This window comes from Capricornis sumatraensis, chromosome X (genome assembly GCF_032405125.1).
Source record: "Capricornis sumatraensis isolate serow.1 chromosome X, serow.2, whole genome shotgun sequence".
Classification (NCBI taxonomy): Eukaryota; Metazoa; Chordata; class Mammalia; order Artiodactyla; family Bovidae; genus Capricornis; species Capricornis sumatraensis.
The window spans coordinates 10,722,167-10,746,077 of NC_091092.1; the positions used below are offsets into that span (position 1 = coordinate 10,722,167).

General features: G+C 35.2%; 1 protein-coding gene across 1 annotated transcript in view; it reads right to left on the reverse strand.

Moving 5' to 3' along the window:
- Nucleotides 1–23,911, reverse strand: part of NRK (Nik related kinase) — a 122,450-nt gene that overhangs the window by 19,703 nt on the left and 78,836 nt on the right. The window contains exons 13-21 of the mRNA XM_068962949.1: nucleotides 22,403–23,570; nucleotides 20,295–20,402; nucleotides 16,997–17,064; nucleotides 15,121–15,215; nucleotides 12,502–12,599; nucleotides 10,894–11,255; nucleotides 9,029–9,365; nucleotides 2,212–2,398; nucleotides 1,615–1,770 (exon numbers count right to left, since the gene is read on the reverse strand). Coding sequence (XP_068819050.1) covers nucleotides 1,615–1,770; nucleotides 2,212–2,398; nucleotides 9,029–9,365; nucleotides 10,894–11,255; nucleotides 12,502–12,599; nucleotides 15,121–15,215; nucleotides 16,997–17,064; nucleotides 20,295–20,402; nucleotides 22,403–23,570 — 2,579 coding nt within the window. The remainder of the gene's footprint in view (nucleotides 1–1,614; nucleotides 1,771–2,211; nucleotides 2,399–9,028; nucleotides 9,366–10,893; nucleotides 11,256–12,501; nucleotides 12,600–15,120; nucleotides 15,216–16,996; nucleotides 17,065–20,294; nucleotides 20,403–22,402; nucleotides 23,571–23,911) is intronic.

Consider the following 23,911-nt stretch of genomic DNA (forward strand, 5'->3'; position numbering starts at 1 on the left):
AGCCCGGGGGTCTGGCACTGGGAAGATGAGCTCCTAGGACAATTGGCTTTGAAAATCAAGTGGGGCTTATTTTCAGGAGAGCTGAAGGGCCATAAGTAAAAGAAATTCTATTCTTACAGGGCATGCACAAAATCTCATACGCTTCAAGTTTCAAGGCAGACACAGTGGTTTGAAACGTGCCTGGGTCAGACACACTTGTTGATCTTGGAGAATCCCCTTGGAGAGGCACAAAGCAGCTGGGACACCCCTGGGGACTGAGACACCCCTGGGGACTGAGACACCCCTGGGGACTGAGACACCGGAAGTGGCCATTTGGGGCATCTTGTTCTACCATGATGACACATACTACTACTATCTTTTATATTTTAAAATATAAAACCACAAGTTATAAAAATGGGTTACTAGACATTAAGCTCATCTTTGGGTAGTTGCCTGACTGAAATGATAACGAAATAAACTTTGCTTTCTTGGTATCTGACACATTACATTAGTAGAACTTTGAGGATGGCTTTTTTTTTCCCCCCGCAAAACTATAATATTTGCTACACTGCTCTATTTTTAATTTAAAATTCTGTCCCCTGTTCAGTCATACGTTAAGCAAAATCTATGAAACTGCAGGTTGGAGGTTGGCATTTATTTTGGACTTTTCACTTCCTTGCATTAATTTATTCTATTTCATTTATGATTCAGACTGGCTTGAGGTAAAAAATTGTCTCAGAATTACCAAGCGGTTAAAATTCTTCTGGAATAAAGGACTGAAGAAGTCTATCAAAGTTAAGATATTATACAAGGAATTTTGTCTACAAATCCTCAAGATATTTTAAAAACAAGAACTTGAAGAAATTTCTTGCAATAATCTCACTAGGTATTATACATTGCATTCTATCACAAATTAAAAATACAAAGCTTGAATTTTCAAATAATTATAACCTAGTCCAATTTTATATTTTAGCAAAGTTAATTCAGGTTATAAAGAAAAACAGAATGAACAGGAGAGGGAGTAATTCAAACATCAAACTGCACTGAGTGAAAATAAATAAGCAAGTTAACTACTCTCTCTGTGTGTAGATACATGCGTATATGTATGTTTAATAACATATACAAACATACACACATACTTGGAAATGAGGAGGGCATGGCAACCCAGTCTAGTATTCTTGCCAGGATAATCACTTGGACAGAGAAGCCTGGTGGGTTATGATCCACAGGGTCGCACAGAGGGATAGGATTGAAGTGACTTAGCATGTATGCATAATTGAAAACAGTTGTGTTTAGTCACTCAGTTGTGTCCGACTCTTTGCAACCCCATGAACTGTAGCACACTAGGCTCCTCTGTCCATGGGGATTATCCAGGCAAGAATACTGTAGCGGGTTGGCATTCCCTTCTCCAGGGGATCTTTCTAACCCAGGGATCGAACCCAGGTCTCCCGCATGGCAGGCAGATTCTTTACCATCTGAGTCAACAGGGAAGCCCTGAAAACAGTTTGTCAATAGCAAATACATATTTTATATCTGCACATTTACACTAGTTTTTATATAGACAAAAATGTACTCTTTTTTTTTGCTAAATGTTCCAGTACATTTTATTTTTCAGTTTTAAGAAATCAAACTTACCCCACAAAGAACCACAGCAGATCTCAGAAGTGAATTCCTTTTCATACATGTGGATTAGTGGTTTTTTACATTCATAAGAGACATATAATGGGTTAACGTTAACGTCAGAGGGTCGCTTAGATGATTTCTCAGGTACTTCCACTAATCCAGCATATACTGTGAAGCGAAGATATTGAGAGAACTTATTAGTGTGTACACCATATGCACTTGAGTGTTTTTACAAATGAGACACAGCTTAGAAAAATTCCTTTTCCTTTATTGTATTTTATTTTTTATGGAGTTATCATTTCTATAATTCATAAATCATCAGATGACATAAATCAAGACAGAATATATTTCTGTATATGAATGCATTTCAAGTTACTGTGATTAGATATCAAATGAAATCCAGATGAGGGAGCCAATTTCTCAATTACAGTTCGAATTTAGGTGCTATAAAGATTTAGTGAAGAGTAGATTTTTTAAAAATCCATCTGAATTTATGTCAACTGAGTATCAGAATGACTTGATTCTTTTCTGATAATGAACCAGTGGTTAAAAACTGTATTTAATACGGAACAGACTGAAGCATTTGAAGATTATATTAAATACACTTACAGATGGCACTGGCAAAGTCAGCATTTGCAGTCCTTTCAGAATCATTGGAGGGAGATGAGTGGCTGGCAGAGAAACCTGATTCTGTTGATACTTCTGATATGTCCACAGTGTCATTCTCAGCATCAGGTACTGCGGGTGCAGCACCTGGGGCAATGGCATTTGAGGCCTCACTTCTACCGCCTGCCTCCTAAAAGATGGTCAAAAATTGATTTTGACTTTATTAGGAAATTAACAGTGAGAGAAATGTAAGATGCCTAGGGGTTACTTGAAAGAGGGAATGCAAATTTTGTAACATCTGTAATTCTTGATCCTTATAAAACCCAAATTTACCAATAGAACTCAATAATGTTAGCAGAAAAGAAAGAACTAACTTACTGATGTCAGAACAGAAATTCATGGAGCATGAAATCCTCAGCTATAGAATTTGGGGACTTAAAATTTGTGGAAATTTTACTGTGCATCAGATATCCTGTTAGGCATCTTATTTACAGATTGTTGTGAATTCTTGCAACACCACCAAAAATAAGTTTGATTATCTCTCTTTTACTTATAAGGAAACTAAAGCTTATTGAAGTTAAACAATCTATTCAAGGTAATATAAATAATTTGGGGGATTAAAGTTTGATGCCAAAGTCTGTCTGATTCCAAAGCTTATGCTTTCAGTTACATTATTTTAAATAGCTGCATGAAAAAACTAAAAAGTACTATTGTGCTGGATTCAACTTCATTTTGTCAAAGGACAAAGCTAATGATAGAAAATCAACCAACACAATTTCCAGAGTGCAAAAATGCTTCAGTGAAGATCTAGCTAGATTCTATTGACTTACAGACAAGAAATACAAGGATAAAGTCACAAACTGTGACAGAATTTATGTGGGATGCCATATCTGATGGAAAAACATACCAATTCTTTTTGGTAAGCCTGTTTGCCAATAAGCATTTCTTTTATGTATAAACAGTGATTCTTGGCATTGATACAGTTATCCTGTCCTATCAAAAACTTGTTTTTATGTCCTTTCCTACCATAAAAATGTTATATGGCAACATGTCCTTTTAAAATGAAAGGAAGATCTATTCTCTCTGCAAATGTTTAAAACATTTCTTAAGATAACTGGAGATACCTAAGGGTGCTATGAAAACCATGCCAGGACATCTTGTTTTAATGTCTTTAATTAAGATAAGTAGGTAGGCAGGTAGGTAGGTAGGTAAGTAGTTAAGAGCTACCTACTAGGATGGATGAGCAGATGGGTGGATAGAAAGACAAGCAGATAGACTGACAGACAGGCAGGCAGACAGAGATTTCTTTCTACTGATAGTGCTTTCCCATTGGAAATCATCTAGGGAGTTTCTTCCTTCCTTGTTTTTTTGTTTGTTTGTTTTGTTTCCTTCCTCCCTTGATTTCTTTTTTAAATTAATTAATTTATTTTAATTGGAGGCTAATTACTTTACAATATTGTGGTAGCTTTTGCCATACATTGATGTGAATCAGCCATGGATATACATGTGTCCCCCATGCTGAAACTCCTCCCATCTCCCTCCCCATCTCATCCTTCAGAGTTGTCTCAGTGCACCGGCTTTGAGTGCCCTGTTTCATGCATTGAACTTGGACTGGTGATCTATTCCGCATATGGTAATATACATGTTTCAATGCTATTATCTCAAATCATCCCACCCTTGCCTTCTCCCACAGAGTCCAAAAGTCTGTTCTTCATATCTGTGTCTCTTTTGCTGTCTCACATATAGGCTCATCATTACCATCTTTCTAAATTCCATATATATGTGTTAGTATACTGTCTTGGTGTTTTTCTTTCTGACCTACTTCATTCTGTATAATAGGCTCCGGTTTCATTCACTTCATTAGAACTGATTCAAAAGTATTTTTTTAAATAGCTGAGTAAAATTCCATTGTGTATATGTACCACAGCTTTCTTGTCCATTCGTCTGCTGATGGACATCTAGGTTGCTTCCATATCCTGGCTATTGTAAACAGTGCTGTGATGAACATTGGGGTACATGTGTCACTTTCAATTTTGGTTTCCTCGGTGTATATGCCCAGCAGTGGGATTGCTGAGTCATATGGCAGTTCTATTTCCAGGTCTTTAAGGTATCTCCACACTGTTCTCCATAGTGGCTGTACTAGTTTGCATTCCCATCAACAGTGTAAGAGGGTTCCCTTTTCTCTGTACCCTCTCCAGAATTTATTGTTTGTAGACTTTTGGATAGCAGTCATTCTGACTGGCGTGAGAAGGTACCTCATTGTAGTTTTGATTTGCATTTCTCTGATAATGAGTGATGCTGAGCATCTTTTTATGTGTTTATTAGTCATCTGTATGTCTTCTTTGGAGAAATGTCTGTTTAGTTCTTTAGCCCACTTTTGGATTCGGTTATTTGTTTTTCTGGTATTGAGCTACATGAGCTATTTGTATATTTTGGAGATTAATTCTTTGTCAGTTGCTTCATTTGCTATTATTTTCTCCCATTCTGAAGGCTGTCTTTTCATCCTGCTTAAAGTTTCCTTCATTATGCAAAAGCTTTTAAGTTTAATTAGGTCCCATTTGTTTATTTTTGCTTTTATTTCCATTACTCTGGGAGGTGGGTCATAGAGGATCCTGCTGTGATTTATGTCAGAGTGTTTTTTGCCTATGTTTTCCTCTAGAGTTTTATAGTTTCTGGTCTTACATTTAGATCATTAATTCATTTTGAGTTTATTTTTGTGTATGGTGTTAGAAAGTGTTCTAGTTTGTTTCTTTATAGGTGGTTGACCAGTTTTCCCAGCACCACTTGTTAAAGAGATTGTCTTTTCTCCATTGCATATTCTTGCCTCCTTTGTCAAAGATAAGGTGTCCATAGGTGCGTGAATTTATCTCTGGGCTTTCTATTTTGTTCCATTGATCTATGTTTCTATCTTTGTGTCAGTACCATGCTGTCTTGATAACTGTAGCTTTGTAGCATAGTCTGAAGTCAGGCAGGTTGATTCCTCCAGTTCCATTCTTCTTTCTCAAGATCGCTTTGGCTATTTGAGGTTTTTTGCATTTCCATACAAATTGTGCAGAGAAGGCAATGGCAACCCACTCCAGTACTCTTGCCTGGAAAAGCCCATAGATGGAGGAGCCTGGTGGGCTGCCGTCTATGGGGTCGCACAGAGTCGGACATGACTGAGCAACTTCACTTTCACTTTTCACTTTCCTACATTGGAGAAGGAAATGGCAACCCACTCCAGGGTTCTTGCCTGGAGAATCCCAAGGACGGGGGAGCCTGGTGGGCTTCTGTCTCTGGGGTCACACAGAGTCGGACACGACTGAAGTGACTTAGCAGCAACAGCATACAAATTGAAATCATTTGTTCTAGTTCTCTGAAAAATACCGTTGGTAGCTTGATAGGGATTGCATTGAATCTATAGATTGCTTTGGGTAGTACACTCATTTTCACTCTATTGATTCTTCCAATCCATGAACATGGTATATTTCTCCATCTATTTGTGTCCTCTTTGATTTATTTCATTATTGTTTTATAGTTTTCTATATATAGGTCTTTTGTGTCTTTAGGTAGATTTATTCCCAAATATTTTATTCTTTTCATTGTGATGGTGAATGAAATTGATTCATTAATTTCTCTTTCTGTTTTCTCATTGTTAGTGTATAGGAATGCAAGGGATTTCTGTGTATTAATTTTATATCCTACAACATTATTCGTTGATTAGCTCTAGTAATTTTCTGGTGGTGTCGTTAGGGTTTTCTATTCAGAGGATCATATCATCTGCAAATGGTGAGAATTTTACTTCTTTTCTAATCTGGATTCCTTTTATTTCTTTTTCTTCTCTGATTGCTGTGGCTAAAACTTCCAAAACTATGTTCAATAGTAGTGGTAAGAGTGGGCACCCTTGCTTTGTTCCTGACTTAGGAGAAATGCTTCCAATTTTTCACCACTGAGGACAATGTTTGCTGTGGGTTTATCATATATGGCTTTTATTATGTTGAGGTATGTTCCTTCTGGCCCTGCTTTCTGAAGGGTGTTTTTTTTTTTAAAAATCATAGATGGATGTTGAATTTTGTCAAAGGCTTTTTTCTGCATCTATTGAGATCATCATATGTTTTTTTCCTTTCAGTTTGTTAATGTGGTGTATCACATTGATTGATTTGCAAATATTGAAGAATCTTTGCATCCCTGGTCATGATGCATGATTTTTTTAATATGTTGTTGGATTCTGTCTGCTAGAATTTTGTTGAGGACTTTTGCATCTCTGTTCTTCAGGGATATTGGCCTGTAGTTTTCTTGTTTTGGCATCTTTGTCTGGTTTTGGTATTAGGGTGATGGTGGCCTCACAGAATGAGTTTGGTAGTTTACCTTCCTCTGCAATTCTAGAAGAGTTTGAGTAGGATAGGTGTTAGCTTGTCTCTAAAGTTTTGGTAAAATTCAGCTGTGAAACCATCTGGTCCTGGGCTTTTGTTTGTTGGAAGATTTTGGATTATAGTTTCGATTTCCGTGCTTGTGATAAGTTTGTTAAGATTTTCTATTTTTCCTGGTTCAGTTTTGGAAGGTTATACTTTTCTAGGAGTTCGTCCATTTCTTCCAAGTTGTCCATTTTATTGTCATATAGTTGTTGATAGTAGTCTGTTATTATCCTTTGTATTTCTGTGTTGTCTGTTGTGATTTCTCCATTTTCATTTCTAATTTTATTGATTCTTCCTTGATTCCTTACCATAATTATTGTATGCCTACCATAAACCAAGCCTGAGGTTGGACCCTGGGACTGGATGAGTAGATGAAGAACAGTTGTCAAGGATGGATTAAACATAGCATGAGTTGGGTCATGAAGGATGACTAGTTCAAAAGCAGAGAAGAGGTAAGGGGAAGCCATATAGACAGAGAAAATTGCTGGCATAGGGTCATTAATTCATGAAAGAGCAAGGCATCTTCTAAGTTAGTTTGTATGATAGGACAATGGGTCGGGGAAGTAAGTTGGCATGATAATTCTTCTGTCTGTAATCTCAGCTCTGTTCAGATATCCAATACTCCACATTTGCCAAGAACTATTTCAAATAGCACATGTTTCAAGAAATCTCTGTGATAATTCCTATTGATCTACCATCTGTGAGGCTACTTGAGTATTTTTAAACTTATCTATAAAGTCAGTAAATGTTTTTTGAATGTCAAAATCATTGTCTAAACACAGTACATTACTTCCGTTTAAATTGTCTGTGTTAACAGTTCCTCAAAAAGTTAAAATACAAGCTAATAATTCCATTCCTAGGTATACAGATCAAAGAACTAAAAACTGCAGCTCCAACAACAGATACTTGTACAGCAATGTTCACAGCAGCCAAAGATGAAAATGACTCAAGTGTCTATCAAAAGACAAATGGATAAACAAAATGTGATATATTCATACTATTTATCAAGCCTTAAAAAGGAAGGAAATTCTGATATATGATGCTAAATGGATGAACCTTGAAAATATTATGCTGAGACAGACAGAAAAAGACAAATATTATATGATTCTGCTCATATAAGGTACCTATACAAAAGTAGAATGGAGGTTATTGGGAACTTGGGAGGATAATGGGGAGTTAATTGGTTGAGGTGATAAAAAAATCTCCAGAAATTAATAGTATTAATGGTTGCACAAAATTGTGAATGTACTTAACTCCATTGAACTGTACACTTAAAAATAGTTAAAATGTGAAACTTTCTGTTATGTGTATTCTATCACAATAAAAAATTTATTCTATCACAATAAAAAATTTTTCTCCCAGAAAAAATGTATGTATTAAGAGACACTATCCCAAGCATACTGTTCATGGAGTTCTCCATTTTTCCTTCTCCATTTCCTTCTTCATTCCCTTCTCCATTTGCCATTTCCTCTTGATGAATGTGAAGGAGGGGGGTGAAAAATCTGGCTTAAAACTCAACATTCAAAAAACTAAGATCATGGCATCTGGTCCCATCACTTCATGGCAAATAGATGGGGAAATAATGGAAACAGTGACAGACCATTTTCTTGGGCTCAAAAATCATTGTAGATGGTGACTGCAGCAATGAAATTAAAAGATGCTTGCTCCTTGGAAGAAAAACTATGACCAATCTTGACAGCATATTGAAAAGCAGAGACATTACTTGCCAACAAAAGTCCATCTAGTCAAAGCTATGGTTTTTCCAGTAGTTGTGTATGGATATGAGAGTTGGATCATAAAGAAACCTGAACGCTGAAGAATTGATGCTTTTGAACTGTGGTGTTGGAGAAGACTCTTGAGAGTCCCTTGGACTGCAAGCTCAAACTGGTCAATCCTAAAGGAATCAGTCCTGAATATTGATTGGAAGGACTGATGCTGAAGCTGAAACTCTAATACTTTGGCCATCTGATGTGAAGAACTGACTCAAAGACCCTGATGCTGGGAAAGATTGAAGGCAAGAGGAGGAGGGGACAACAGAGGATGAGAAGGTTGCATGACATCACCGACTTGATGGATATGAGTTTGAGTAAGCTCTGAGAGTTGGTAATAGACAGGGAAGCCTGGTGTGCTGCAGTCCATGGGGTCGCAAAGAGTTGGACATGACTGAATGACTGAACTGAACTGATCTCAAGCATATGATCTGAGTAATAAAGGAGGACAAAGAAGATATTTTTGTTCTTAGAAGAAAATAGGAAGCATCCAAATTAGAAGAAATAAAGATGTATCTATAGATATAATTTAAAATGTTTAAGACTTTGGAATAGAAGTTTAAAATATATTTGTAGTGGCTGGAAATATGACATATCACATGAACAAACGTATTTACAAAGAGATGAATTCATTCTCCTTTTCAAATGGTGTATTACCTCTAGTTGATGTTCAAATTCCTGGAATGCTGGTCTCTCCAATATTGGATCATCTGTCTCTGAGCAATTTTCTCCTCCATTCAGTTCTTGGGCTTCACTTTCTTCATTGGTTCCACTGACTCCCTCATTTCCATTACTCTCCTTGCCTCTTCTTCCACTGCCTACATTCGCTCTGTGTTCTTCATGGTCTCCAATGGCTGCACCGTCCCCACGGGCTGCACTTCCTCCATGGCTTCTATTAGCTCTCTGACTTCCATAGCTGCTGAAAGATCCTTCTCCTCTATCACTTCCATCTTTACCATCTTGCTTGTAGCTTCTGCCTCTGCCACAGCTTGGCCTGATAACAAGATTCAATTAATGATAGAAAGTCACCCAACGAAAATAAATGTCAACAAGTGAAACAAAATTAGGTTGACTAACACATATGTATCATCTCCAGAAATGTTTTTGCTCTATGTGAACACTACTGGTATGATATAGATATGAAAAATGTCCCTATGTCCTATCAATCTTAATACTGAATTATCATAGTCGCTTTCAACTCCCTGGTTAAATTTGCATGACAGATGGAAAAGGACGTATTAGGAACATATATTAGGTTAGCAGCAATAATATGATTTTTTCTTAAATCATAGACTATTTCATACATTAGCAACTTCACAGCCACATGAATGATCAAGCCCATATTTTTGGCTCAATCACAACATATTTGAATATTTCTTATATTTAACTTATGTTAATTTAAACACATGCCTTGATCTTCTAACATGTGTATCATCCATTCTGCAACAGATTTTCATTGATTTTTCTACTACTATCACCAGGAAGCTCAGTAATATAGATCTCATTTAGTTAATACAGTCACTTAATTACTTGCTAGGGCCACCAAGCTTAGCAAAATGTCTCAATAATCTTTTGCATAAGAGAATACATAAATAAGTAACTATGATAATTCTAAAAGCAAATGAATTTGAGATTAGAATTCCTGGTAGTTTTCTTAGTTGGTAAAAAAAAGGAAAAATGTTAAATACTCTGTAGTCTGTTCTGTCATATAAAGCCCCAGTAACAGTTGAAAATTAACAAAACAAAATATGAATTTCAATATTATAAAGCAAACAATTTTCCCACTGTTATTTTTCTAAAAATACAAAAATATACTATGTTAATGAATCATCTTTAAGAGCAGTTTAAATACAAACCATAAGCAAATTTAAAATAAGAACACATTGGCTGTTTATAAAGCAGGACCAAGTAACTATATATATAGCAAAGAACTGGTGGTATGCCAAAAACAATACTTCACTAAATATTATCACTTTGAGTAGCTACTCTATAAGAAGATAAAACTGAATGAGCATTGAATTTAGTTACGGCAGTTTTCAGAGTCTCAAGGATGTTAGTAAGTTGGAGCTTAAACCTATCAAGTGAGTATCACATTTGCTCAACAAATTTAGAGGCTTTGTTCTCTAAAGCCCTAAACATCAGGGCTTCAACTTATAATTATTAAGAAGCACACTACTTAATTTGTCACCCCATTTATCACACTCATTGTATTTTACAGGGCAGAATGATTAGTAGCATTAATTTTAAGAGAAACACCCAGATAATGCCAGTTATAAAGAACTTAATAAAGAGTTGAATGTTAATAAAATATAATATTAAAAGAAATGCAAAATTAAGTGTTTTGCATTAAAATAATTTTTAATAAAATAATTTAAAAATCTATTATTGAAAATCAACCATTTACCAATATGCAAATGTAACTCATTCACCCTCCTGGTGATAAATTTTAAAGGTAAACCAAAGATACAAATTGTTCTGAAATTATAAAACATGGACAATGCAAATAATCCAAGAAAACCAACCTTGGCCAGTTAGAAGCATCATCAGGATTATTGCCTTTGTCATCAATAACCTCATCATTGTCATCATCATCATGGTCTTCACCAACAACATTAGCCTGATCAACCTGGTCATTCAACTCATCACTGCCATTGTCATGGTCATAACTATCTTCATAAGCATCATTAGAATCATCATCACCATCAGTATCAGCACCAGCATCATAAAGCTCAACATAATCACCATCCTCTTCAGGTGGCTGAACAACAGGTGCAGGAGTTAACCAGTCATTCCGGAAGATTTCAGATAGTGCATTATAGCCTACCCATTCATTTGTCAAGTAAACCGGAGGTGATATTTTTCCTACTTTAAATCCATCTGGAACCTGTGTGCACAAGAAAGGTTAATGTAGTCTCTAGTAGCCTTTCATTTTCTTCTAGATTGGAAAGCTTCCAAGCTGACAATATTTTAAAATATATTTTCAACTGAAATGAAGATGTTCACTCATTAGGTAGAGCCAACATTTTTTTAAGGATGAGCCACCAAAACCCAAACCTCAGGCTGTGATCCTTAATGGCCTTTCTAGATCACACAGGGCAAAATTTACTCACTTTGTTTTTAATTAGCTCTACTTACCTGCTGAGAACTAGACATTCTAGTTTTGTTTTGGAGAAGAGTGTTTTGGTGTTGGAGAAGAAGACAGATGATTTGACACTCTACAGAAGAGTGTCACTATTTTCCTTTTGTTTTATCCGTTGATATTGGGATTAATACATAGCTCTTAAAATTGATGTGTTAATTTCTCCACTCTAGTTTTATACAACATAGATTATCTTAAAGTAATGCAAACACTTCTAAGAAGCAAACAAACATAAATCCACCTTAAAAAAAATCTACCTGCAATGAAGAAGACCCAGGTTCAATCCCTGGGTTGGGAAAATCCCCTGGAGAAGGAAATGGCAACCCACTCCAATATTCTTGCCTATAAAATCCCATGGACTACAGTCCACGTGGTCACAAAGAGTTGGACACAGCTGAGTGACTAACACACACACACACACACACGCACACACACACACATATACACATAATGTCCTATAGGCAATCTCTGAGCAATCTGAAAGGGTTGTATGTATAGTAGGGTAGAGGTAATTACAAGAATAAAACAGAATAATCTGAAAGCATTAAATCATAAATAATTAGAAGGCCTTTTTATTTATGAAATTAGATGGCATTTCATTTTTCACTATTTTTTAAATTTTTATGTATTGCCTCATCTTCTAAGAAATGTTATTAGACAAAAAAAAGCATTTAAACTGTACTTCTTAATTTGAGCTAATGCTTCTACAAGCAGCTTTTTTTATCTCTCCTTTCTCAAATATATTCTGATATTAGAATGCGAAAATAAAATATTTTATGATCAATTAAATGTTTTTACATATCAAATGTCATTTCTAGATTTCATATTCTGCATGCTGACATACCAATAGAAATCTATATTTGAAAGATTAATTTAAAAACTCAATGCTTTAACCTTTCCCTCAAATGAAGATGAAAATATGTAACTCAAAAGAAATTGAAGATTAAAGAGAACAAACATAAATATGTTAAGAGTTAAGATGGAAACCTACATGAATATCAACCAGCAAACTCTGATCAATGGTAGAATAAGGTGGTGATGACTGGGACCTCCTCCTGACCACAGGACTTGCTTCCTCAGAAGAAGATTCTGTAGAATGCCAAAAAGACATTAGTAACAGTGGTAATCACAACCATTATCTTCATTTTTATAGCGAACCACTTCAATCTCTTGGTATTCTTGTAGCCTCTTTCCATTCAGGAGAGATCACTTGATAAATTCTTATGGGGCCAAGATCCTATGTTCTGTTTTCACAGGTAGAGAGAGACTCAAAGTTTGTTCTGTTAGACCTACATGGCTTTCTTGTTTTTTAATATTAAATATATACTTGCTGAATATTTTTGTGTAAAAAGGTACATAGTAAGACTGGTATGCAGATAGTCCCATGAGAAGAAGAGAATGCATCAAGAACAGTAAGGGCTGGTGGTATTTCTGGCCTCCCCTAATAACCAGTAGAAAAAGAGCCCAACGGTGTATAGAAGATGATAGTTTAAACAAAAATTTCAAGAGGAGAGTTGACTCTTCAGTCTTAATCCCCCAATTTCCACTCAGATATATCTTCAAGTACTGCAATACAGTTGAGACATGAACAACTGAAAAGTGACAAATCTTAGCCCTTTTTATAAAGCTGTGAGCCTTTCTATAGAGGCACTCTGCAATACAGCTTTCTGCAGTAACAGAAATGTTCAGTATCTGCACTGTCCAATACATTAGCTACTATCCACACATAGCATTTGAGCACTTGAAATATGGCCAGTGTATCTGGGGGGTTGAATTTTAAATTTAACTTCATTTTCATTTTAGTTTTAATTTTAACAGCCACATTTTGCTAGCTGTATCACAACACACAGTTCAATTTTACAGTGTAAATATTTCCATTTAAAATGCAAATCTGTCCAGATTAGAAGTCTGGATTTTTTATATTAAGGTTTGTGGTATAGTAAATAACACCTGTGGTTAAAACAGGGTGAGAATATTTAGATTCAAAGATCAGTAGATCTGGGTGAGTTTACTTAGAAAAAGCTTCACTAAGGGGACCTTCAAGTCCCTATTTATTGTTTTAGGGTGCTTGGATTTTGAAGACAAATAGTATTCTCTCTCTTTTATTTGCAGCTTTGATATTTATATAGCCAAAATATTGACACTACAACTCCAAAAAGCATGTATTTGAAAATATTACTATCTTTTGAGGATATTATACCGCACACATCTTACAATTTGTGTTCATGCCTTCTGACACTGTTATACCTTTGCAGTTTATTACCTTTCTGCAGAAAACTATTTTCTTGCAAGTGTTTTGGTGTGTCATTAGGCTAGGTAAGAAGTTTGGGTAAATGTTCGAGATTTTGAGGCAAATTTGTAGTAAGGTTTTCTGATTTCCTGTATTATGAGGTATGCAATATCATAGGAACTTCAAATCATCTATGTAGCACACACAATAAAATAATAGAATTTTAGAGCTGAAAAGAACCTTAGCTATTGTCTACATAGATACTCTCCCTTTCTCTCTCCCACCACTGTTCATAACTGCTTTGGGGCCTAGTCCAGAATTTCCTTATTTCAATATATACAATATGAATAAATCTTCAATTTTTAGTTGCTTCTTTAGTATTAGCAAATTAACCCTGGTCAAACCAGAAAGATTCTGAGGGAAAAAAATTGCTAAAGTTTCTCTTCACATAGGCTTGTCTTATTTCTCACAAGATAATATTTCTGCATGAGGGGACACTCTTATTTAAAGAAAGTACATCACTATCTGAGTTTCCTAAGAAGAAGAATGACCTTTAAAAATTCAGGTCTTTGAGTATCTGATTTTCATACAGTATACCTATATATTCATTTAAGTATTAACGTTTCAATAAAATCTATATGCTATATTTTTACAGGTGACCTGGGGACTCAGTCAGGCATTTTCCCCATGTTTAACTTACCTGAATTACTTAAAAGTAGATAGTGCCAGATTTTATGTTCCAAGGCATAATTTTGACTTTGTTTATACTGATATTTCATAAATCTATAATACATTTAAACTCTCCCAAAAGTACATCATAAAATACTTATTTGAAATTCATATCACAGTTTGTGAAGCTATTTTCTATGATTTTATTAATTTTTTTCTTTTTGAGTAACTATATTAATTTTTAACATTTAGGAGATACTGTATATGTTTTACTTTGAGGAGGTAAAATAACAAACTGATAAATAAAACACATGCCCACAACTAGTCCATCTAATATTTCAATATTCTAAAGATTGTCTATAAATTTTAGCCTGTTGGAGAGGCCTGTCTCAAGTTCCTTTCCCATATTTTTCACACATGGTATAGAAACTAAAGCTGAACTCCAACCCTCCACCTCCCTAGGCACATTCTTAACTACTACCCAACTGAAAAAAGAAACTTTAGAAAAATTACTCTCCATTTCTCAAAGGTCATCAAAATTACTCTCCATTTCTCAAAGGACTGCCAAATCCAATGACTTGGTCTTCATCCTACTTGGCCTCCCTGACACTATTGATTCATTCCTTCTTGAAATTCTTTCTTGACTTTTGCAAAATAAACTGTTAAACATTAACTCCGTTTTGACTGTTTAAACTTTGTGCTTTGAATCACCTGATGCTGCTGGGCAATTTTGAGGATTTTGCGAACTCCTTTGTCTGATGTCAATGGGCTTCTGAGCTTGTTCCAAAAGAGACCGCTGAGGAACACTAATGAAAAGACAGAAAAGCATGTGCCATGTCCTAACATTCAAAAAGGGAATGTATAACTCAACATCAAGACCAACAAACTTTTAAGTATATGGGTATATATCAAACTGAAAGTAGAGCTTAAGTAATATTTTCCAATTTCTGCAAATCTATTATTTTATCTAGAAAAGAGAAACAATTTCTAAATATAAAAAAACTGTCTCCATACAAGTATATGTTTCCTTCACATATCATGTTTATTTCTAAAAATTTCTATAAAGTTTCTTTAATATTCAGACTTTATCATTACCTAGGTAAAACAGCAATAATCAGAAATTTATAGTGTATGTGAGGATTTTAACATGATAAAAAGCTAAGTTATTTTAAATATTCTACTATTACCATCCTTATTTCAAATGCTTGGAATTTGTGATTCTTAAAGTCAGCCTATTAGATACATGAATAAATAGATACATAGGACACTTTGGTTTTCAGGATTCAAATTCAGGGAATATTTAGAAAGTTTCTTTGGACAAGCACTACTAAATTTTACAGTTGCTTTGAAATTTCTATATAGGAAGTACTTTGATTACTGATTTAGGCGGAACAGATAAGAGTCTTTTCTACGACCCTGAATTTCAGAAAAGACTCAAGATTCAGTTAAATTTGTTTCATAAATGTAACCATATCTAAAGTAAATATATTTGCTATACATAAACTCAAAAACCTTTTAGTGATAAAAAAACAACCAAAACCAGTTTAAAAGCAATATTGAATTTTTATATACCCAATTTAATAGTCATACTGATTTTATATTATATCCATGATACCAAAACAGATACACAAAAACTAAACTGATTTCTCCTCCTTTGTTGTCAGAAGGATCATGACAACTCATTCACTGAATGCATAGTAAGGGAAAGCTCCCAATTTTGCTTTAAAGTTTTTCAAGATTTCTTTCTACCAGTTAAATCTAAATGCCATAAATTCATGAGTGTTTTAAAAAATAATAAGACAGGAATATACATACTAAATACTATCAGCTCTATGCCATCTGACCATACTGTGCAGAATCTTGAATACAGTAAGTATTCACGGAATGATTGAGTGAATGAATATAGGCTAAGTTCTCTCTAGTATGAGTTGGGAGTTGGAGGGGGTATGATTTTCAAGGAACACCTATATTAAAATTTAGCAGTCAAACATAACACATGGCATACAACATCTAAAATATGAAACATGACTTTGAAAATTAGTGATTATTATCGATAGTATAGAGTGAAAAATTACAGTGATTGGTATAAAATAATGATATAATATTGAGTTTTAGATTTGATTTTCCTTATAGGTCATTTCAGGTTTGCCCATTCTGTGGCATTAGCTGCTGAGGTTATCAATTGTATGTGTGTTTTATCATGTACTACATGATGTACTACATGATAAAATATGTAATTGAAGTGTACTTGATACACTAAAATATCACATCTTTTTACTGTAAATTACTAATTGAAAGCTTTTCAAGAATTCACTGTTGATCCTTCTATTAAATTGTGAATCTTACCAGCTGATCATCAAACTAAATAACACTGAGATTGCAGTATATTCAAATATGAAAGATCTAGTTAATGGATTGTTGCAGTTTTGGGGTTTTAAACGTGGGCCAGTGATGTCATTGATGACTATGTTGTCACTAATATTTTAATTTTGAATTTACATAGAACTTAGTGTCAAATAAATAAGCATTAATATTCCATATGATAGTAAATCAGCGTAATCTGAATATAGAAATCAGAGATACATACCTTGAAGAGAACTTGACACGATGTACACGATCCTGGTTGTAAGGCATAGAAGCAGATCTCTCTTGAACCTTGAGATAAAATGCAAAACTTCAGTAGAATTCTCAATCATAAATTTTTTGAGTTACTAATTTATGGGAAAATGTCATTCTTCACATAGAGATATTTTCTTAAAAACCCAACTTATAAAATCTGATTTTCATAAATAAATCATATTTTCCTAATTACTTACAGTATGACATTAGAACTGCTTAACCAAAATCTTTGAATATAGCCTTGAATTTTAGTATAACAACAGATTATGGAGATCATATAGTCAAACACCCTCATATTATTATTGAGGAATCTACATCCTGGAGATGGAAAATGACTTTTCCAAGGATTTACATCAAGTCAAAGAGTATCTTTAATCAGACGGTAGGCCTCCTGCCTGATAATTTAATGTTCCTTTTATGTTATCATATTACTTTTTATATCAAGTTCAAACTTCTTGCCCAGAATTGAAATTCAAATTTTTCACCCACTTACCCTTCTAAGCTAATACTAAATTTTCAAAAGTTGTAACATACACACATACATTATTCAAATGTCTCAAGAGTTTAAAGTGTTTAATCTTTAAGGAAGTATGTCCTTTTATCATATCATAATCAGTGTTTGAAACACTTCTCAATTCTAAACAAATTAATTTTATTTTATCAATTACTCATTCATCTAATACAGCAAAAGACTTGAGACAGAGCACATATAAAGAGCCCACTTCCATCTGTGGTACAGATTTACTTTCTGCCAACTTTAGTATATAGGGCCATGAAGTGTTGCCTTGCCTCATTTAATTCTTTATCTCTAGGTTTCTACTCAAAATAGTTTTTAACTACCCCCCTCAAATAGGTCATTCTGACATTCAACAAGGCAGTCACACTAGATTCTTTAGAAAGGAAAATTCAGTGTTACAATGAAAAATAAATTTAGTATTTTCATGCTGATGAAATCACTCTATAGTTTCTAGAAACTATATTAATCTTACTATGCTATTTTTTTCCTCTTATGTAGCAACCTATCGAGGTTTTCTTTATACTCCAGCAGATAGATTAGACATGAAAAATGTTGTCAATCATTCACATGTTTTGCTAATGAATGTTTTCCAGTACAACCAGATGTTTGGCAGTATGCAAGACAAGCATCTGACTGACTGTTTCCACTTTTGATTCAGATAACTGGCATCATACTGACTCTGTCCAGGCCTCTTGGTTCATGAAGCTAATCTCTGAAAGTTTATTGAAACTAGTTAACCAGAGGCCAAAATTAGAGATAAAGGTCAATAATAAGAAAGGCTAATGACTAATATGAATAGACTATATTTTTTCTGAAAATTGGGGAGAAGAAAATGATTCGTAAGAATGGCATATATTAAGGCAAATGATGTATTCCAAACAAATCTTATACAGCTTATTATATTTTGGGCTTAATGTATTATGCTTATGTAATAATTGTCATCTGGGGTAAGAGTAAAGTCATCATTTAATACAGCAGAGAGGGGGATATATTGCCTCTTGTAATTAAATCATACAATCCAGCATATGTTCTATCTGCCACTAACTAGTATTGATAAAGCAGTGCTCTGTTATTCATTTCAAGAGACTGTTATTATCAGAAATAACATATTTAAAAAGGATAAGTGTCCATGGCATACATCATAATAGACTACTGTGAAGTATCTTGAAAGAAATAGATAGTGATCTTGGGTGCTTGTCCTGATTAAGAGTAGCAATGACTCACTATTAATAAAACAAGAATGTCTGAGTTCTTCACTAATCCACCTATCTGCACTTAGTGACCAAAAAAGTTTTAGATAGCTACTAATAGCTGTAAGGAATGTTGTCTATAATGACAGGACCTTGTCCACACTCCTCACCAATACCATGTGCTAAATAGTTATTAAAAAACTTGTGAAAACAAAAGTCAATCTGGACACCAGGACTGACATGATTATTCCCATAAATCTAAGAAAATAAATGATAGGTTAAAATGAGCCAGACCCTGTCATAATCTACATCTCAGAAAGAGATATAAGCTGAACTACTGAATTTTTCATGGGCAATATTTTTACTTAAAAGAATGACTGAGGAGACAAACTGATTATTCAACTTGGGTATCTGGGAGGCAGTTTATTTAAAATCAATGAAGTAAGCCTGTCAAATCAGGGAAAAGACAATTGATGTTATTTGTTAACAATGGTAAAACTGAGCTTTCAATAACAAAGTAAAATTTTAGACTCATCTATTACTGTGCACTTGACAGCTTATCAATACTCAACAATTTTATGATGAAATTGATGATATTAACTAATGCTATTTTTGGTGTTGTGAAATAAAATGCATATTTGGAAAGAACCACATACACAGTGAACCAATATTTTCCAACTTATCAATGCAGGAAGATATAAAATTGTGTGTGAATAAAACATCTATTCATAGTTGATTAGATGGATTTTAATATTACTGAATATCCAAAATCTCACTGATATGGTTTTAGACTCCACTTCTCTAGTTGTGGTGTATTATCAAAGAATATGCACAATTATCTGAAAAATCTATGGAAATTCTCCCTGTTCAATCACAAATATGTGAGAAGCTAGCTTTTACTCACATACTTCAACAGTTGGCCTGGATGGCTGTCAGTAGAGCATCAGACATTTAATCTGATGGCCCGGCGTTCATGTCTCCACTCAGGTGTTAGTCTATCTTTCGGGCTTCCTTGGTGGCCCAGAGTGTAAAAAGCCTGCCTGCAGTGCAGGAGACCTGGGTTTCATCCCTGGGTTGGGAAGATCCCCTGGAGAAGGGAATGGCTACCCATTCCAGCATTCTTGCCTGGAGAATTCCACGGACAGAGTAACCTGGCAGGCTACAGTCCATGGAGCCGCAAACAGTCAGACACAACTGAGTGACTAACACTTTCACATTTTCTTTTCAAACAACATATGGTAACAGATTGAATGCAGAAGCAGATATGAGAATCCAGCTGTTTCTTATTAAGCAAGATGAAGAATTGTTATTTCACTAAAATTTGCTTCTTATATTAACATCTAATAGTTTTATTACTTTTTAAGCAAAGTGATAGATATTTTAAATTTTTGGTTTTAATTTATAATACACTATATATTCAATGACATGATCTGAGTAAACAAAAGCTTTTTTGGGGTTTCCAGTGTTTAAGAGTATAAAGAGACTGTGAGACAAAAAAGTTAAGAACCATTGTTCCATGCACTTATTAGTGTCACAGTAACTCATATTGAGAGACTTACCTCATTTTCTTTAGGATCTGGAATGTATGGCTGCAATGGTTCTATTTGGACTTCAGCCTGAATCGAATGAAATGCTTCATCATTATCTGATGATTCATCTTCTTTGTCCTTGAAACAAAAAGGAAAATAAATATCTTACTTGCTGTTAAACTGTAAATTATAGGAGCAATTATCATCATCTTACTGTTCAATTAAAAAAACAATTTTTCAATATTCAAACTGATTTAAATGTAGTTTCTAGTAGTTTTTGGTTCTGCATCCCTTTCAGCATCTGAGTAATGCTACAGATTCTTTGTAGAAAAATGCATATAGAAAGACACATGTCTCTTCATATATTTTAGGGGGTCATTGACCACATGCAGCTCACTTTATTAGACCCAGGTTAAAAACTCTGGTCTAAAGCTTAACTCATGAACCCAAAACTCTAACATTTAATGAGTGGTTATAATTACAAAGTTTGGTCCTCCTGAGCAATGGAAGATCTGCAATACAGCAGTGCAAATATCTCTTTTTGAGTCCTAAGAGTTTAGGCAAGTTTCTGTTTTCCCATTTAAGCCAATCGGCATTTCTTCAACACAAAGGAAATAATGGAAATGTGTTGTCTTTCTTTCTAGTGAGTTGAAATCACACATACATCTTTAAATTCTAATAAATTTTCAGGTATTTTGAAAGACCTATGACTTGATTACAACAACAAGAATTTTCTTTTTCTTTGTATTTCCCTTGACAGTTACACATAAAGGCAGGAATACCTATACAAGATCCTAGGTTTAGTAGGATTTAGTACTAGGATTAGTAGCTATTATTTAGTGACTTTTTCTTCCATTTTAGAATGGCTTCTTACATAAATATTTAAAACACTGAAAGAGAATAAGTAATGTGTTATGCTACTAATACCATGAGTCTTGCAGGAATGCATAAAAGTCTTTTTTAAAAATGCAATTGTTACTAGGGCTCATTGGGAATAGTCATTAGCATTTTAGATTGCTTAATGTCTGGCAAATATTAGCACTTTGCACTCTTGCAATTCCTTCTCTATTTGGCTTCTTTTGCTTCTTATCTGTCAGATTTGGGGGACTAGACAATCATTTCCCCTTTTGGGTCTTGCTTCTCTTGTTGCTTTTACCTTTTCTCATGTTAAACATGTCTGGGAAACAGCATTTGCTCAATTAACACAATGGCCACAAACCAAACACTCCCTTATTGAGACATTCAGACAAGGCTGATTTGTAATAACTACATTAATTATTATTAGATAAGTGGATGTTGATAGCAGGGTTTAATTTAGGATCTTCACAATGATTCCTTTTATATAAACAGATACTGTGAAGTATTAGAAAACGACTGCTCTCCTGGTATTTTTGACCTCTTTAATTTGCTTATGAAGCCCACAAACCCTTCACTAACAGATTAGATTTGCCAGATTGAATCCACCAACTCCAGCCAAATTATCTATATATCTATTTATATTAGGGAATTTTGAAGAATGAAGTTTTATTAACTTGAATTTGTAACTTGTGCCATGTTCTATGCAGGTACTTCATTGATGTAAAATGGGTGGAAAATAAGTAAGACGAGTCATACTTATGGTAAGCATGTACAAAATGTTTAACCTTTAACATCCTAAAGTACAAAAACTAGTGCAATTCTCTTAAATAGTATGTTTAGCATTCTATGGGAGGAAAGAGCAAAATAAACGTACTTAGAGATTAGAGGAACAAAACTGAATTTTTGTGTTTATTTTAATGAGTTATATTTTTAATTTTGACCTATGAAAGTAATTTTTAAAAATCCAAAATAGTACCTTTAAGTGTGTATATGATGTTGGTTAAGGAAATAATAGGTAGAAAATCAACTAATAATGAAAGCTATATCACTAAAGAGATATTAAGCAAATAACTGGATCATTCAAACAAATCTTTCTTTCTCAAATTTAGTCACAATTATTTGGAAATTTCAGGATAATTTACTTGAAACCCAAATTATTTAATCTTTTCTGAGACACAATGAACATTTACTTCATTTGCTTTTACAGAGGGATCACCTGAGTATGACCTAGCATATTTTCTCTGCATATTTGACTTAGGAAAAATATCAAAAACCCTTACATTTGCAACTTGTCTCAGTTCTTCCTCATGCTGATTAAAGATATCCTCCCATCTGCATTGGCGCCTTTGCCTATGGGCTTCTAAATCTGAGAGCTCAAACACTTCAGGTCTCCGTGACAGCTTTGCCCGAAACCTCTTTGGTGACAGTCTTTTTGCCAATGCCTGCCTTAGACTAGAAACTTTTGATTTTTTCTTCCGTGCTTGTTCTGGTTGAGAGTAAAACATGTCTGATGCCAGGTTTTCCATCAGGATTTGCAGTGGACCAAGCGGCTTTGAGTTATGTGCGTTTGGTGCTCGAAGTAAGTCTCTTGATAGGCCCTCTATGAGTGCTTGAACCGAGCCAACTGCCTGTGTGGGGTCTAGAGCCCAGGCTTGTGCTTGAGGTGACCATTCGATTTGCCCCTCTACTGGAACGAGCACCTGAGTATCCAAATGGAGCGGCAACAGCACGTGGTGGTTCTGTGACAGCAGGGGCAGGAACACTTGGGCATGGACTCGTAATGACTCGGGCTCCTCTGCCTCCACCTCTGCCTGTGGAGGCTCTGCAGCCTGTTCCTGTACCTCTGGCTGTTCGGGTGCCCCATTCGGCTGCCGCGGCTGTTCAGGTATGTGATTCTGCCTCTGGTGTTGTTCAGGGACCCGGCCGTGTCTTTGCTGTTGTTCAGGCACCCGATCTTGCCTCTGAAATTCCTCTGGCACCTGATCCAGATCCTGGGGCTCTCCTGATGCCTGGGGTTGGCCTTGAGCCTGCTGCTTTTTGGATACCTGGGCCTGTACCTGTTGAGGCCTAGGGGCCTTCACCTGAGCCTGTGGTGGCATAAACATGCAGGCTGTCCTCTGTGGTCGTGGAGGTGCCTTCATCTGCATCTGAAGGGGCATAGATGCCTTAGCCTTCACCGGAGCCTGTAGTGGCATGAACATCCGTGCAGCCCCTTGTAGTTGCTGAGGTGCCTGGGCTTGCCCCTGTAGAGGCCTAGGTGTACCGTTCTGAGCCTGTAGTGGCATGAACACCCTGGCAGCTCCCTGGAGATGCTGAAGGGCCTGAACCTGTGGCTCTTCTCGGTCAGGTAACCACCTTGGTTGAGAGGGTTCTCCATGCAGGACTCTAAGTGGTCTGCATCTACTGCTGGTAGGCAGTCTCAGAAGCTCATGAGTACAAGAAGGTCCCCTAGAAATAAAAGTACAAATGGTTGCCATACAATTAGTGTTGTCAGTAGAGTGATGTCATTCAGGGGAGATGCTTTATTTTTAAAAGATGAACATTTTTCTGCAATAAAGATACTTCCACTATATATTTTTTGAATCATTCCTGTAAGGTCTGAAAGTCTTTACATTAGCAACATAGTCAATATTAATGGCCTGATAATCTAGTTGATCATTCTATCATCAGAAATTAAGGACTCTTTGAGTAGTAATAAATTTTTTTCCTCAACATTTCCATTCAAATATCTCTTGAAAATAGAGATCTGTTTTATTTTATCAGAAAGGATTAAGTTTCTCTGAGTTAAA